Source organism: Pristiophorus japonicus, chromosome 10 (assembly GCF_044704955.1).
Source record: "Pristiophorus japonicus isolate sPriJap1 chromosome 10, sPriJap1.hap1, whole genome shotgun sequence".
In the NCBI taxonomy this organism is placed as follows: Eukaryota; Metazoa; Chordata; class Chondrichthyes; family Pristiophoridae; genus Pristiophorus; species Pristiophorus japonicus.
The window spans coordinates 179,470,509-179,487,642 of NC_091986.1; the positions used below are offsets into that span (position 1 = coordinate 179,470,509).

Below are 17,134 nucleotides of genomic sequence, written 5' to 3' on the forward strand. Positions count from 1 at the left end.
TTTTATGTCACGCTTGCAGCGGTCGGCAGCAGCGGGATGGAAGTGGGGAAAGACCGAAAAATCCCCAACCTGAATTTGGGTCGGGGCAGCCAGTTGACCACAAAGCAGCGGCCATGGGATTTCGCTGCATGGCCGCTGCAAACGGGCAGTCATGGGTTTTTACAAGACCTTGAATTTTGGCCCCAATAATTATTGATCGAGCTAAATCAGTCAACAGCAAGAACACAGTACAACATTAAGTGAAGTGCAACTTAAGTTTTAATTGTCAGAGATATCAAAGGCTGAGGTGGCATGGCCGTGTAATAGCAATACATAACACTGTTTAGGTCCCAATTACTGCCATATTTTCTTTGCGCACTTTGTTAATAGTGTTCAATTCTTCTCGGATCTCTGGAATATTATTTTAATTAGACTCAGGTAGCATTGCTATTGCATTTGGTACAATCTTAAGGAAATCTGCCACATTTATGGTTGATAGTGAAATCAAAATAATAAGGATAGCCAATAGGCCAAAAACGATGGATAATGGCCGTTTGCTGCAATGGCGATATTGATGATGAACACTGTGAGTTAGACCATTGTGCTCCCCCGTGTTCCAGTGGTGGATTTACACCACAATTTGCTGGAAAATTAATTAGAATACGTGGCAGCGATCATGGCGACAGATCCAGAGGAGATGAGACAATGGACAAAGTAAAAACCCATTGTAATGTTACTTGGACTCAGAAGTGTTTAAAACATATGTTGGAAGGTTGAACTGAGGGCTGAACCATTCAGAAATTCAAATTATAATTAACCATAAGAACTATTTTTTTTAATTAGATGGTTAGTTCATTAGAGGGAACAGCTGTTGAAATAATCCATAAATAATTTTTTAAAGTCTGATTTGAATTAATTCAACGTTCTAACTTTCTCATGCTCCATATCTCTGGCATTCCTGCTACTTTTATGGTTTTCCTTTTCTAATAGTACTGCCAATATTTCCAATTTAATGGAATATTTTGTGTATGGTTGACCTCAATCTCTCTCCACGATCTTCCAGTTGAGATCATAAGGCTGCTGGGAGCATTTGGTGATGATCCAGTATCATATACAGATGGAGGCACTTCAGCCATAGGAATATAGGAACACAGGAATAGAAGTAGGCCATTTAGCCCCTCGAGCCTATTCCACCATTCAATGAGATCATGGCCTTTGGCCCATATCCCTTAATACCTTTGGTTGATAAAAATATATCAGCCTCAGGTTTAAAATTAACAATTGATCTAGCATCAATTGCCATCTGTGAAAGAGAGTTCCAAACTTCTACCACCCTTTATGTGTAGAAGTGTTTCCTAATTGCATTCCTGAAAGGTCTTGCTCTAATATTTAGACTCTGCCCCCTAGTCCTAGAATCTCCAACCAGTGGAAATAGTTTCTCTCTATCTACCCTATCTGTTTTCTTTAATATCTTGAAAACTTCGATCAAATCATTCCTTAACCTAATACATTTCAGGGAATACAACACTAGTTTGTGTAGTCTCTTCTCATAATTTAACCCCTGGAATACGGGTATCATTCAGGTAAACCTTCCTCCAAGGTATTCTTCCCAAGATGTGGTGCCCAGAACTGCTCACAGTACTCCTAGTCTGATCTAACCAGGGCTTTGTATAGATGCAGCATAACTTCCACCCACTTGTATTCTAGTCCTCTAGATATAAAAGCCAGCATTCCATTAACCTTTTTGATTATTTTCTGTACCTGTTCATGACATTTTAATGATCCATGTACCTGGTCCCCCAAGTCTCTTTGGAGCTCCATTGTTTTTAGCTTATCACCATTTAGAAATTAAACTGTTCTACACTTTTTAGGTCCAAAGTGGATGACCTCACATTTGTCGACATTGAAATCCATTTGCCACAGTTTTTCGCAGTCACTTAATCTAGCAATGTCTCTTTGTAATTTTATGCTGTCGTCTACACTGCCTACAATGCCGCCGATCTTTGTGTCTTCAGCAAATTTGGATATATGACTTTCTATCCTATCATCTAAGTCATTAATAAATAAGGTGAATAGTTGAGGTCCCAACACAGATCCTTGCAGGACACCACTAATCACATCCTGCCAATTAGAGCGCCTGCCTTTATCCCTACTCTCTGTCTCCTGCCGATCAGCAAAGTTCCTAGCCAGGTCTATAATTAGCCTTCAATTCCATGGGCTTCAAACTTAGTTAACAGTCCCTTATGAAGGACTTTATCAAATGCCTTCTGGACATCTATATAAATAACACCCATAGATAATCCCCTGTCCACTACTTTAATCACCTCCTTAAAACATTCAATCAGGTCCATCAGGCATGACCTACCTTTTGTCATCATCATAGGCGGTCCTCGAAACGAAGATGACTTGCTTCTTTGCCAAAAAAGGATGAGTTCATATGTGTTTCAATGAAGGACCTGAACTACATCCTCAAGGGTGAAAGATGCCTGTGCATGGATTTTTTTAACCTGTGGTGGCTGTTGCACACCAGCCACCACATGGGTTTGACAGAGCTAGGTCTTGGTCCAGTGGCAAGGATTAACCAAGACGACTGGAGACCAGTTCTGATGCATGGACCTAGTGCGCACACATATTGCTGTGTGGGCTGGCCCGTGCTGCCCTTGTGCCCCTGGCCCCGAACTCACGTCTCCCCTGGACCCCGATCACATCCCACCACAGTCTCTCACAGCTCCTTCGCCCCGACCTCGCTGCTCCTGCTGTATCTGCCCACGCTCCAATCACCGACGTGGACCTTGATGATGACACTCTTCGCTGCTGTCGCCCTCCTGCACCAGCTCACGCTGCTGCCTGGAGCGGCCTCCATGCTTCTCCCGGTCCGCCGCACCTCCGCTCCTTTTATGGCCCCGATCTGCCGCTTGTGTTCTCACGCAGGTCGGGGCCTCCACGCTGGCTACTCTGATCAGCTGAAAATTTTCAAGATGTTCAGTCTCACAATCCTTAATTATAGATTCTAGTAACTTCCTGATAAAAGATGTTAGGCTAACTGATGTATAATTGCCTGGTTTCCCTTTGTCACCATTCTTAAATAGCGAAGTAATTTTCCAATCTAAAGGAACGGTTGCTGAATCAAGAGAACTTTTGCAGATTAATGGGCTCAATTTGTCCAAGCCCGTTTTTTGATGTATTGCTAGAGTTATGCCCGTTTTTCTAGGCCAGAAGTGCGCCAAAAATATTTGTCCAAAGTTTCCTCACTGTATTTTTCAAATTTGGTGCTGCACAGCCTTTCCAGTCACCTCGGGGGATGGAGCCTGCTGTCTGCGCCGAAAAAACGATGCCGCACCTTCTGTACATGCGCAAAAAAAAAGGAAGTTTTTGACGTGATCCCAATGGGCGCGCATGCGTAATACAGCTCTAGGTCTGCAATTGGCCATTTTTAAAGAGCCAGTTGTGTGTGTGAGAACGTTGAGTGCTGTGTGAGAGCATTGGAAAAATCGAAGCTGCAATACAAGATGCAACGCGATGCAATGACCAAGAATTTCTTACAGGAAGAAGTGGAGGCACTAGTTATTGTGATTGACACCAGCAGAGTTCACAAAAAAGTTCCACCCAAAGAAATGAAGAAACGCTGGAACCAAGTTACACAAGATTACTGTGCAATGGTGACCACCACGAGATCTGGAGGCCAGTGTAAAAAGAAATGGCAGGACCTTGGTCAATTAGTTAGTGTAAGTAATATTTTCATTTAATCAATGGAATTGCAATTGTAAATGTGACCAACTGTACATGTCCCACCCAGCAGAAAGACACCCTCGCTAAAAAGTTGCACTTTCATCTTTGCAGAGGAAGGTGGCACATAACAAAAGGGAAAGAACTCGAACAGGAGGAGGCCCGGCAAATCTGCAGCCACTGACACCCTTGGAAGAGAGGATCGCTGCTTTGATGGGTCCTGCACTGCACAAGCTGGGCCCACACTCGAGGGAGAGGGTAAGTCCTGCAAATTCTATAGTCTGGCTTTGCTAAATGTTAAGTACTGCGCAGGCTAGCCATGCTTCGGTTCCTGGGGATGTGTCCGTCAGCTACGCTTCGGTTGATGCAATATGCTATCATTCATCGTGGTCCTTCAAATCAGCCTGCTGCCTGTGCTGTGTGAGCCTACTCATGCCACCCTGCCCCCTCCTCTGCTATTAACCATTTGTCTGTTCTGTTATATTTTGCAGAACTTGAAGCCAACCCTGACGATGCAGAAGAAGATTCAGATGAGGACGAGTCTGAAGAGGAGAACATCTTCCAATCCCACCTTCCAGACCAAGAGCATGGGGGTGAGGTGGAAGGGATGGGGAGGGGATGGAGATGGATGAAGCCCCCCACTGTTTTACTGACTTTGAAGGAAGTGCAGGTGTCGCCCATTGAGGTGCCAGCTCCTTCCGTGATTAGTGGTTTAAGTGTTGGTGGGACATTCCATGGTTTCCTAACGTCCGAGGCTGCTGGTCCCACTGGGATGCTGCAGGCCACATCCAGGGTGAGAAGGGGAAGGAGAGCTCGACCGCACTTTCCTGAGGTGCAGGATCTAACAGACGTGCTTCAAATGATGGCACTGAGTGTGGAGAGCATTGACCTTACCCGATCACTCCTGGACACCATCAGTGGGGTGGTTGATGAGGTAGAGGGTTGATAAGGTAGTTGGGAGAAGTAACAACAGTCTCACAAGAAATGGGAATGATGTCCGGGACTACGACTAAGGGAATATCTCAATCAGCTGAAACCATGTCAGTGACCATGAGGGAGGGAATGTCACAGGTAGGTGATGCGCTGTCAGTGACCATCAGGGAGGGAATGTCAGAGATGGTGCAAACATTATCATTGAACATGAGAGAGGGAATGTTGCAGGTAGTTGTGTAAGCATCAGCGCAGGCCCCAGGAAGATATTAAAGGATATTGGACAAAGTGCTTATGCTGGAAGGTTTTTATTAAAGAACATGCTGGACAATGTATTGTTTCCCGAAGATTGGGAGTTTTGGACATATTGTGCTTCATTGTTTGCTAAAAAGAAGAGAGCAGCCTGTTTGTGTTAATGTCTGGAGCAGACCGAGGTCTCTAGGCAACAATGGCCAGGAGAGAAAACTCATCCCAGGCGATTGGCAGGATTGTTCAGTAATGGGAAATCACTTAACTCAAGATTGGGTGCGAAGCAGAAACCCATCAACGGCTATTTACCTGGATGAGATAGCCCCGGAAGGCGGGAAACCAAACAAAGAACTGCCATTAAGTCCCATACCCAGTAGAAGCAGAAACCATCAGGAGCCATCAACAGAATACACGAACGTAAGATCTGGGATGATGGGCCATTCAGACAATCACCTCAGACAAAGGAAATACTCTATTTTGGCAGGAAGAAGCATGGACTGTAACATGGAAGAGAAGGCACTTTGCTGCCATTTCTCGCTCTTCTCTCTTCACTTCAAGAACTATGCACTCTGTCCGGGACGGAGAGGAAACTCACCAACGAGGGACCAAGAGCCTCGCTACTCTACCTTCGGAAGGGCCCTCGAGACCAGGACCTGAGTGCTGCAATGGAGGCACGGAATCAGAAGAGAAAGCTTTCCCCAAGGAAGAAGCAGCGAGTAAGCCAACGGATAATCTGGGTAAGTATTATCCAAGCCCACGCACCGTTAAGACCACCGAATCGAGTGTGAGGGGGTGTTGTGTGTCCTAAACCAAGCCTTAGGTGTTTAGTTGGGAGGTGCTGCTTGTGATCATAGTGCGTGTAAGGTGGGATTTGTTGGACGAATCCAGTTATACCCTGTACATAACCATAGTGTGTTGTTTTCTTCGTCGTCTTAATTCGTGAAAGGGGAAGTTAGGACGGGCCATATTTTGTACTGGTGTACTGTTTCGTTTACACCAGCAGGTGTTACTTTTACTGGTGTGTGTGTGTGTGTGTGTGTGTAACCGAATAAAGTATTGTGCAGTTGGGGCCAAAAGACCTGTCCCTGGTTCAGTTTTCTGTTCCCCCAAATAATTCCCGTGTCTAGAACCGTAGGCTAGGGTGATTCGAAACAACCAATGCAAACTACCTACAGTTGAGACACTTTTGCTCAACATGAGGGAGGGAATGTTGCAGGTAGTTGAGACACTGTCAGGGTGCATGAGGGACAGCATGTTGGAGTTAGCTGCTGCAATAAGGGAACACGCCCAGACCTCGAGCCCATTGACAGAATCAACTGCCACTCCCACTCCAATCCCCACACCAGCCTCTGAAGGGCCCCAAGCCGGGCCCTCCACATTGCCACCTGGGCCCTCCACATTGCCACCTGGGCCCTCCACATTGCCACCTGGGCCCTCCACATTGCTGCCTGGAACCTCCACATTGCTGCCTGGAACCTCCACATTGCCGCCTGGAACCTCCACATTGCCACCTGGGCCCTCCACATTGCTGCCTGGAACCTCCACATTGCCGCCTGGAACCTCCACATAGCCGCCTGGGCCCTCCACATTGCTGCCTGGGCGCTCCACGTTGCTACTTGCGCCCCCCCGCCCCCTCAATGAGTGCGCACGACCCGAGAACTTAGAAAGAATAAGCTTGGTACCAACCCCAGAAACACTGCACCACCGCCTGCGGGCAGGGGACCAAGAACAAGTGGGCGGTGGTCTTCGAATAAAGTGGAGGAGAGATGGGTGCAGCCTTTCTTTTCTGCTGCTGATGCTGTTGTTGTTGTTATTATTGTTGTTGCTGTTGTAACTGTTGTTCCCAAATTAAAAGTTTTTTGTAAGTTATATAAATTTACAAGTTTAAAAGTTAGTAAGTGATCTTAAAGTTTTTAAGTGACCTTAGAGTTTGTCAGTGATCTTAAAGTTTATAAATGATCGTAACTGAAAACTTTAATGTTTGATACAAGAATAATTTTATTAAAGTTAAGTTAAGTACAAAGAACTGTTTGTTAAATTTTGAATAAAATATATTTTAATTAAAACTGAATCACTTACATTCTTTTTTCCATTATTAACACAACTTTTGGAACTTAAGAAGAATCATTTCCATTATTTGTTCCATTATTAACACAACTTTTGAAGTAAACAATAATCATTTTCATTATTTGTTCCATTAAAACAACACAGGTCCAAACAGTAAACATGGTGCATGTGGAATAGTTGTCACTGAGCCTTCAAGCAGCAAAGCGTTTACGGATGAGCTGCTGGCGCAAGGCTTGAGCTGTTATTAAAGGGGCATGACGGCCCGTCCTCCTCCGCTGTCGTGCTCTGGGTTCAGGTACTTGCATGACTTCCTCATCCTCTTCCTCCTGCTCGTCATCTGCATCTTCCTCATCATTATCATCAGCCACTCTCATCACAGATGGGTCTTCTCCTATCAGCTTCTGCTTCCTCATTGTCATGTATCTCACACTACTGTATATAACTGTATCTTACCATGCTATACATGACTATAACTAGATATGACCTGTAACCACAAGTATACTTTACCACTAGGGGTGCACTTGCAGGAGACACTGCATACCTGTCCTACACAGGTATATAAAGGCAAGTCTCAGGCAAGTGTGACACTCGAGAGCTGTGAAATAAAGGTGCAGGTCCAGAGTGACCTTGACTTCAGCATGTGCCTCGTGTAAGTCTGTACTGCAGGGTCAGGACTTTACACTTATGATGGCTAAGTTATGCAACATGCAGCACACAATAGTGAACTGACCGACAATCTCAGGGGAGTATTGCAAGTAGCCTTCGGAATGGTCCAGGCATCGGAAACGCTGTTTCAAGATGTCAATGGTCCTCTCAATGATGCTGCGCATTGCAATGTGCGACATTGTAAGAGGAAAATGTGCCATTAGGGGTACCAGCGGGACAAGGGTTAAAGTGCTGGTTCCTGCACTGGCCCATAAGGAGGTAAAGGCCTTTCTTCTCATGCCTTGTACATTCCAGCACCAAGGCTCCAGAAGGTACTGTTATGGGTTGGAATACCAGATAGTATTCCAACATGGAATGTCAATAGGAGAGAACCTAAACAGACCGCTGATAAGGTCGTGAGAAGAGACTCGAGATAGACTTCATGGCACCAAAGGAAATGTATAACAAATTCCACCCTAGAAATACCATTCTGGGAACGGTCTAAGATGGTCACGAGATCATGGCCTGTCAGTCAGAGCTCATGACCTGTCAATCCGGAGTAGTACTGATAAGTCTTGTCCGGGAACAGAGGGGTTTTTGAAATGTATAAAAGTTGTATGATTGTGCTGTTCGGGGAGCATCTCCACTCACAGGCAGCTGTGATGAGGGATGTTCCCGGACGTTTGTAATAAAGATCGTTATACTTTGCCATCCGTCTCTGTCTGCTAACTTCGAGAATTGCTACGTGGGCTGGGGCGAGCGTCGACCCTCTATATCAGTGGGCCCGCTCGTGGGAAAAGAAGCCTTCCCTCTCTCCCCTCAACAACATGTTGTATTCCTGGTCAGCTTCCGTCCAGGTTACGCGTAGAGGCATCATGAGCCAGGTGGCGAGGCTGTATGTACCCTTTGTTTCCCAGTAGCCAGCTCTGCCCTTCTGGCTGCTGCTAAAACATGGCAGATATAGCGCTCTTGCATCGGATGAATGTATCATGGGTGCTCCCAGGGTATCTTGCATCGACTGACATGATGCGATGCAGGTCGTCACACACGAGCTGTACATTAATGGAGTGGAAGCCTTTTCTGTTCTTGTACATCTTGGAATCCTCCAAAGGTGCTCGCAAGGCAATGTAGGTCTGCAGCCAGATCTTCCGGGGCCAGAGCTGGTCGAAGGTGCCCTCGAAGGACATCTGTAGCTTCTACACCTGAAACTCAGCAGCCTTCCCAGAGCCATGGTGCAGCCACAGGGGAGACACTGTGGCCGAGTTCCAGAATCGGTATGCATATGATGGGTTATAAGGAGATGCACAAGGGTGAGAATTGTTAATGTGAATGTTTTGTGGATCCATTATTTGAGGTGTAATGAACCTTTATTTTAGGTTTGAATATCTGTGCAGGTCTCTCATTTCACTGTGGGGAATGATATGTGAAAGGGCTCATTGGTTTGCCAATGGAGATGCACAGATGAAGGCTAAAGTGCGCATGAACTCAGCGGAAACGAGCAGCAATGAGAGGGTGTAGGGCTTCCTTTACCTTCCTGCATGGCCACCGACCCACATCCTGCTCCTCCTCCTGTGCCTTCTCCGTCTCCTGCTGCATACCGTGCTCCTGAGCCTCCTCCTCCTGGTCCTCCTCCTCAGGTGGTACTGCTGTCTCCTCCTCCAATGGTTGTGCCCTCATGATTGCCAGGTTGTGAAGCATCCAACGGACGACTACGTTTAGGGACACCTGCTCAGGCGAATACTGCAACACTTCTCCTCAGCAATCCAGGCAACGGAATCTCTGTTTAAGAATTCCAATGGTCTGCTCAATGATGAACCTGGTGGGTGAATGAGAGTCATTGTACGATTGCTGCGCAGCAGTCCTGGGGTGGCAAAGAGGAGTCAGCAGCCAAGTGCAGAGTGAGTAGCCCTTGTCTCCAAGGAGCCAGTCACAATCTTGGTTTGGTCCAGCAAAGACGCCTGGCACATCTATCTGGCGCAGGATGAAAGCATCGTGGCTGCTGCCAGGATACCGGGCACCAACTGCCATGACTTTGCGGTTGTGGTCGCACACCAGCTGGACATTGAGGGAGTGGAAACCCTTGCAGTTACAGAAAACCTCGGGATTGTTCCGCGGCGCCCTCTATGCCACGTGGGTGCAGTCTATGGTGCCCTGAACCCTGGGGAGGCCCGCAATCCTCACGAATCCAGTCTGCCGCTCCACCTGCTTCTCCCTGCTCAGAGGATAGGATATGTAGTCCCTCCTCCTCTTATACAGAGTATCTGTCTCCTGATGGATGAAGCTATTCGCAGCGAACTGGGTAATGTTCCAGGTACTGTTACAGCTGGAAAATATCCAGTTCCATAGCATTGTGTTCCTAACACAGATGATTCTGCACACAGGGAGGTTAAAGTAACAGTGACCTCAGTCACTCCAGAGTGGGGAACAGGCCTTCGGGGCCGGCTTATATACATGCTCCCAAGGGTTGCTGGGATCCCTTGGGACTTCAGGGGATGAGCTCCCTGGTGGCGGAACATGGGAGTGCATGCTTTACAGATACACACCATCACTCCCCACCAAAGTCAAAGTCAAAACTATTTACAAGGTGAGGTGGTTGGGAGCCTTTCTTTCCCTGGTGGACCGCCTCGGTACAAATGTCTGTTCTGGTGTGTTGACTGTGCCCTCGCTGGATTGGCGTGTTGTTGGCCCTGCAGGGCTGCTGTGTGAGCCTGGTCTTGCTGGGCTGTTGGGCGGTGATGGGTTTGATTTCCTGGTCTGGGGTGTTGTCGTTGATCCTTTGGGTGTGTGTTGTGGGCTCAAAAAGGTGGTGTCTGCTGTGGGTTGTTCAGGGCAGTCTGTGAACCGCAGCCTCATTTGGTCCAGGTGCTTTCTGCAAATTTGTCCATTGTCTAGTTTGACTGCAAACACTCTACTCCCTTCTTTAGCTATCACCGTGCCCGCGATCCACTTGGGACCATGTCCATAGTTTAGCACATACACAGGGTCATTCAGATCAATTTCCCGTGACACAGTGGCGCGACCATCATTTACATTTTGTTGCTGCCGCCTGCTGTCTACCTGATCATGCAGGTTGGGGTAAACCAGAGAGAGTCTGGTTTTCGTGTCCTTTTCATGAGTAGCTCAGTCGGGGGCACCCCTGTGAGCGAGTGGGGTCTCGTGCGGTAGCTGAGCAGTACTTGGGACAGGCAGGTTTGGAGTGAGCCTTCTGTGACTCATTTAAGGCTCTGTTTGATTGTTTGTACTGCCTTCTCTGCCTGCCCATTGGAGGATGGTTTAAACGGGGCCGAGGTGACATGTTTGATCCCATTGCGGGTCATGAATTCTTTAAATTTGACACTGGTGAAACATGGCCCGTTGTCACTGACCAATATGTCAGGCAGGCCGTGGGTGGCAAACATGGCCCTCGGGCTTTCAATGATGGCGGTGGCGGTGCTTCCCAACATTATTTCACATTCAATCCATTTTGATAAAGCATCCACCACCACCAGGAACATTTGACCGAGAAACGGGCCCGCATAGTCGACATGGATCCTTGACCATGGTCTGGAGGGCCAGGACCACAAACTTAGTGGTGTCTCTCTGGGCGCAGTGCTCAACTGAGCACACGCTGCATGGAACGGCTTGATTAGCTCTTGCATTTCAACGGGGATACTGGCCCAGCTCCCAGGCAGTACACAGTTTTTTACGAGGGACAGCAGAGGATCTTGGCTGGTCCAAGTCCTAATCTGGCGGGCCGTGACAGGTGATTTATCATTTTCAAATGCTTCCATGACCATCAACAAGTCTGCGGGCTGCGCCACCATCAACAAGTTTGCAGGCTGCGCCATTTCCACCCCCGTGGTGGACAATGGTAGCCGACTGAGAGCATCCGCATAGTTCTTGGTGCCTGGCCTGTGGCGGATGGTATAGTTAAACGCTGATAGCACGAGTGCCCACCTTTGTATGCGGGCTGAGGAATTAGTATTTATCCCCTTGTTTTAAGTGAACAGGGATATGAGGGGCTTGTGATCGGTTTCCAGCTCGAATTTGAGGCCAAACAGGTACTGATGCATTTTCTTTCTCCCGAACACACACGCTAATGCCTCTTTCTCAATCATGCTGTAGGCCCTCTCGGCCTTAGACAAGCTCCTGGAGGCATAGGCGACAAGTTGCAACTTCCCCGCAATGTTAGCTTGTTGTAGTACACACCCGACTCCGTAAGACGACGCATCACATGCTAGCACAAGTCTTTTACATGGGTTATACAATACAAGCAGCTTGTTGGAGCATAAAATGTTTCTGGCTTTCTCAAAAGCAATTACTTGTTTTTTTCTCCAAACCCAGTTCTCACCTTTACGCAATAACACATGTAAGGGCTCTAAGAGAATGCTTAACCCCAGTAGGAAGTTACCAAAATAGTTGATGAGTCCCAGGAACGACCGCAGCTCCGTGACGTTCTGTGGCCTGGGCGCGTTCCTGATAGCCTCTGTCTTGGCGTCTGTGGGCCGAATGCCATCCGCCATGATCTTTCTCCCCAAAACTCCACTTCTGTTGCCATGAAGACGCATTTCGACCTCTTCAGCCGCAGCCCTACATGATCCAGTCGCTGGAGGACCTCCTCCAGGTTTTGTAGGTGCTCGACGGTGTCCCGACCATGACCAATGTGTCGTCCTGAAAAACCACCGTGCGTGGTACCGACTTAAGTAGGCTCTCCATGTTTCTCTGGAAGATCGCTGCGGCTGACCGAATTCCAGTCGGGCATCCGTTGTAGATGAACAGTCCCTTGTGCGTGTTGATGCAGATAAGGCCCTTCAAAGACTCATAGAAACATAGAAACATAGAAAATAGGTGCAGGAGTAGGCCATTCGGCCCTTCTAGCCTGCACCGCCATTCAATGAGTTCATGGCTGAACATGCAACTTCAGTACCCCATTCCTGCTTTCTCACCATACCCCTTGATTCCCCTAGTAGTAAGGACTTCATCTAACTCCTTTTTGAATATATTTAGTGAATTGGCCTCAATAACTTTCTGTGATGGAGAATTCCACAGGTTCACCACTCTCTGGGTGAAGAAATTCCTCCTCATCTCGGACCTAAATGGCTTACCCCTTATCCTTAGACTGTGTCCCCTGGTTCTGGACTTCCCCAACATTGGGAACATTCTTCCTGCATCTAACCTGTCTAACCCCGTCAGAATTTTAAATGTTTCTGTGAGGTCCCCTCTCATTCTTCTGAACTCCAGTGAATACAAGCCCAGTTGATCCAGTCTTTCTTGATAGGTCAGTCCCGCCATCCCAGGAATCAGTCTGGTGAACCTTCGCTGCACTCCCTCAATAGCAAGAATGTCCTTCCTCAGGTTAGGAGACCAAAACTGTACACAATACTCCAGGTGTGGCCTCACAAGGCCCTGTACAACTGTAGCAACACCTCCCTGCCCCTGTACTCAAATCCCCTCGCTATGAAGGCCAACATGCCATTTGCTTTCTTAACCGCCTGCTGTACCTGCATGCCAACCTTCAATGACTGATGTATCATGACACCCAGGTCTCGTTGCACCTCCCCTTTTCCTAATCTGTCACCATTCAGATAATAGTCTGTCTCTCTGTTTTTACCACCAAAGTGGATAACCTCACATTTATCCACATTATACTTCATCTGCCATGCATTTGCCCACTCACCTAGCCTATCCAAGTCGCTCTGCAGCCTCACAGCATCCTCCTCGCAGCTCACACTGCCACCCAACTTAGTGTCATCCGCAAATTTGGAGATACTACATTTAATCCCCTCGTCTAAATCATTAATATACAGTGTAAACAGCTGAGGCCCCAACACAGAACCTTGCGGTACCCCACTAGTCACTGCCTGCCATTCTGAAAAGTACCCATTTACTCCTACTCTTTGCTTCCTGTCTGACAACCAGTTCTCAATCCATGTCAGCACACTACCCCCAATCCCATGTGCTTTAACTTTGTACATTAATCTCTTGTGTGGGACCTTGTCGGAAGCCTTCTGAAAGTCCAAATATACCACATCAACTGGTTCTCCCTTGTCCACTCTACTGGAAACATCCTCAAAAAATTCCAGAAGGTTTGTCAAGCATGATTTCCCTTTCACAAATCCATGCTGACTTGGACCTAATCATATCACCTCTTTCCAAATGCACTGCTATGACATCCTTAATAATTGATTCCATCATTTTACCCACTACCGATGTCAGGCTGACCGGTCTATAATTCCCTGTTATCTCTCTCCCTCCTTTTTTAAAAAGTGGGGTTACATTGGCTACCCTCCACTCCATAGGAACTGATCCAGAGTCAATGGAATGTTGGAAAATGACTGTCAATGCATCCACTATTTCCAAGGCCATCTCCTTAAATACTCTGGGATGCAGTCCATCAGGCCCTGGGGATTTATCGGCCTTCAATCCCATCAATTTCCCCAACACAATTTCCCAACTAATAAGGATTTCCCTCAGTTCCTCCTCCTTACTAGACCTTCTGACCCCTTTTATATCCGGAAGGTTGTTTGTGTCCTCCTCAGTGAATACCGAACCAAAGTACTTGTTCAATTGGTCTGCCATTTCTTTGTTCCACTCCAGCTCCTGCGTCATGTAGGCCAAAGTCAGGTCAAGCTTGGTGAACGTCTTGCCTTCTGCCAGTATCGCAAATAGGTCGTCTGCCTTAGGTAGCGGGTATTGGTTCTGTAGCGAGAAAAGATTAATAGTTACTTTATAATCGCCGCAATTCCTGACTGTGCCATCACTTTTGAGTACTGGAACAATCAGGCTGGCCCACTCGCTGAATTCCACTGGGGAGATGATGCCCTCGCATTGCAGCCTGTCCAGCTCGATTTCCACTCTCTCCCTCATCATGTGAGGTACCGCTCACGCCTTGTGGTGAATGGCTCGTGCCTCTGGGACCAAGTGGATCCACACCTTTGCCCCGGAAAAGTTTCCAATGCCTGGTTCAAAAAGGGAAGGAAATTTGTTGAGAACCTGGGTACATGAGGCCTCATCGACATGTGATAGCGCTCGGAGGTCATCCCAGTTCCAGCGGATTTTGCCCAGCCAGCTCCTTCCAAGCAGTGTGGGGCCATCGCCCGGGACAATCCAGAGTGGCAGTTCATGCACCATGCCCTCGAAGGTGACCTTGACCATGGCGCTGCCCAGGACAGTGATAAGCTCTTTGGTATACGTTCTCAGTTTCGTGTGGATGGGGCTCAGGGCTGGTCTGAGTGCCTTGTTGCACCACAGTCTCTCAAACATCTTTTTACTCATGATGGATTGGCTAGCGCCAGTGTCCAGTTCCATGGCTATGGGTAAGCCATTCAATTTTACATTTAGCATTATAGGTGGACATTTCATCAAAAATGTGTGCACCCCGTGTACTTCAGCATCTGCCTCCTCTCTCTGAGGCTTGAAATTGCTTTGATCCACCACGGACTGATTTTCCTCTGCCACGTGGTGGTTAGCAGGTTTTGCAGAGCTTGCAGATCGTCTGCAAGCTCGTTGGAGGTGCCCCAGTGTTCCACAGCTCTTGCAAACATACCCTTTGAAGCGGCATGAATAGGCTGTATGAAAGCCTCCACAACGCCAACAAGGTGTGAATTGCTTTGCATTCATCCTTTGTTGCGGACTCTGAGTCATCTGGGTCACCTGAGGCCTGCTGGCAGTTGTAGACTCGTGGTTTCTGCCCTGTACATTTCTGCTCGCAAACACAGTTCTAGCTAATTTATGAACATTGCTGGAACTTGTGTGCTGAGAGATTTGTTTGGTTTTATCACTGGTGGACATAAACGCCTGTGCTATCGCAATGGCCTTACTGAGGGTCGGTGTCCCTACAGTCAAAAGTTTTGGTAGGGTGGTCTCGTGGCCAATGCCCAGTAAAAAAACGTCTCTGAGCATTTGATCCAGGTAGCCATCAAACTCATATTGTCCTGCAAATCGCCTTAGCTCGGTGACGTAACTCGCCACTTCCTGACCTTCAGATCGCTGGCACGTGTAGAACCGATACCTCGCCATCAGCACGCTCTCCCTCGGGTTAAGATGCTCCCGAATCAGTTTAAACAGCTCCTCATACGACTTATCTGTGGGTTTCACCGGACCCAGAAGATTCTTCATGAGGCTGTAGGTCGGTGCTCCGCAGACCGTGAGGAGGACCGCTCTCCTTTTTGCAGCGCTTCCTTCTCCATCCAGCTCGTTGGCTACAAAGTACTGGTCTAGCCGTTCGACATAGGCTTCCCAGTCCTCACCCTCTGAGAACTTCTCCAGGATGCCCACAGTTTGCTGCATCTTTGTGTTGGATTCGTATACTCGTCGCCAGTTATTGTGTTCCTGACACAGATGAGACTGCACACAGGGAGGTTACAGTAACAGTGACCTCAGTCTTGATTAAGACACTCCAGAGTGAGGAACGGGCCTTAGGGGCCAGCTTTTATACAGTGCTCCCAAGGGATACTGGGATCCCTTGGGACCTCAGGGGATGCACTCCATGGTGGCGGAACATGGGAGTGCATGCTTTACAGATACACAACGCATAGGGTTCAAAATTGATGCGCTAACCACCGACTGCCACCCACTGCTGCCGACATTCCTCCTCGGGTTTTGCCCAGTGCCAGTTTCGATCTGGCCTGTAGCGAGCTGGAGGCGAGAGCTGCCGGGAACCGTCCGCTGACGTCAGCGGATGGCCGAGTGGTGTAAGTGGCTTCCTGCCCGCCGAGATGCTAGGTTGATACGGGCAGGAGTCGGTGGGAGTCGGCGCCAGACGGTGGATCGCTGCGAGGAGGCTGGTCAGGTGCGTAAACATTATTTAATTTTTTTCTTTACAGGGACTTACCTGGATGGGGTCCCCTGAAGGCGTTCCAATGTTTTTTTTTAATGCTTTTTCTTTGCAGGTCTTCGACCCTCCGTGAGCCCGACTCCATCCTCGGCGGCACTTGGGCGGCAAGCACTTTTGCCGCCGAGACTGGGAGCTCCCGCTGGCTGCTGCCCAGACTGGCAGCACAAGTCCCTCATTTGCCGCTCGCCACCCTTTGAAGGACCTTTTTGATGAAAACCCAGCCCAAAGTACCACCGGGTACCTCGGCGGCCATCAGCGGTTCTTTGGGTGGCACTTGGGCAGTAGGGGGCCTTCACCAAATTCGGGCCCATACAAATTGAGTGCGATGGTGACCTTTGATGCGATGGTCAGAGTTGTCCTCAACCTTGTTTGAGGCTGGAGGTTGGGCTGCAGGAGATTGCACCGCTCCGTCACGATGTCCTTGTGAAATCTCAGTCTCCGGAGACACTGGTCATCCATCAGGTCCATGTTTGAGAACTGCTGTGTGTAGACCCTTTCACGATAGGGCCTTCTGTCGCCACGTCCGTGTAGGCATCTTCCTCTCACAGCTGCCTCATTGCCTTCTCTCTCTTGCTGTTGTTGGTCCTCATATAGCAGGGGGATGGGAACCTATGCAGGGAGACAGAGGGAAGTAGAATGGGGGCAGAAGCAAAAGATAGAAAGAAGATAAGTAAAAGTGGAGGGCAGAGAAACCCAAGGCAAAAATCAAAAAGGGCCACATTA

The 17,134-nt window shown here is 48.1% G+C and overlaps 1 protein-coding gene across 1 annotated transcript; it reads right to left on the minus strand.

Moving 5' to 3' along the window:
- Positions 1-9,351: 9,351 nt before the first annotated feature.
- Positions 9,352-16,879, minus strand: LOC139274650 (putative nuclease HARBI1). Its single transcript, XM_070891329.1, has 4 exons — positions 16,725-16,879; positions 16,409-16,613; positions 16,152-16,295; positions 9,352-9,651 (listed from the first exon to the last, which is right to left on the minus strand). Exons 1-4 carry the CDS (start codon positions 16,877-16,879, stop codon positions 9,352-9,354), a joined length of 804 nt encoding a protein of 267 aa, XP_070747430.1.
- Between the last annotated feature and the right edge of the window lie 255 nt (positions 16,880-17,134).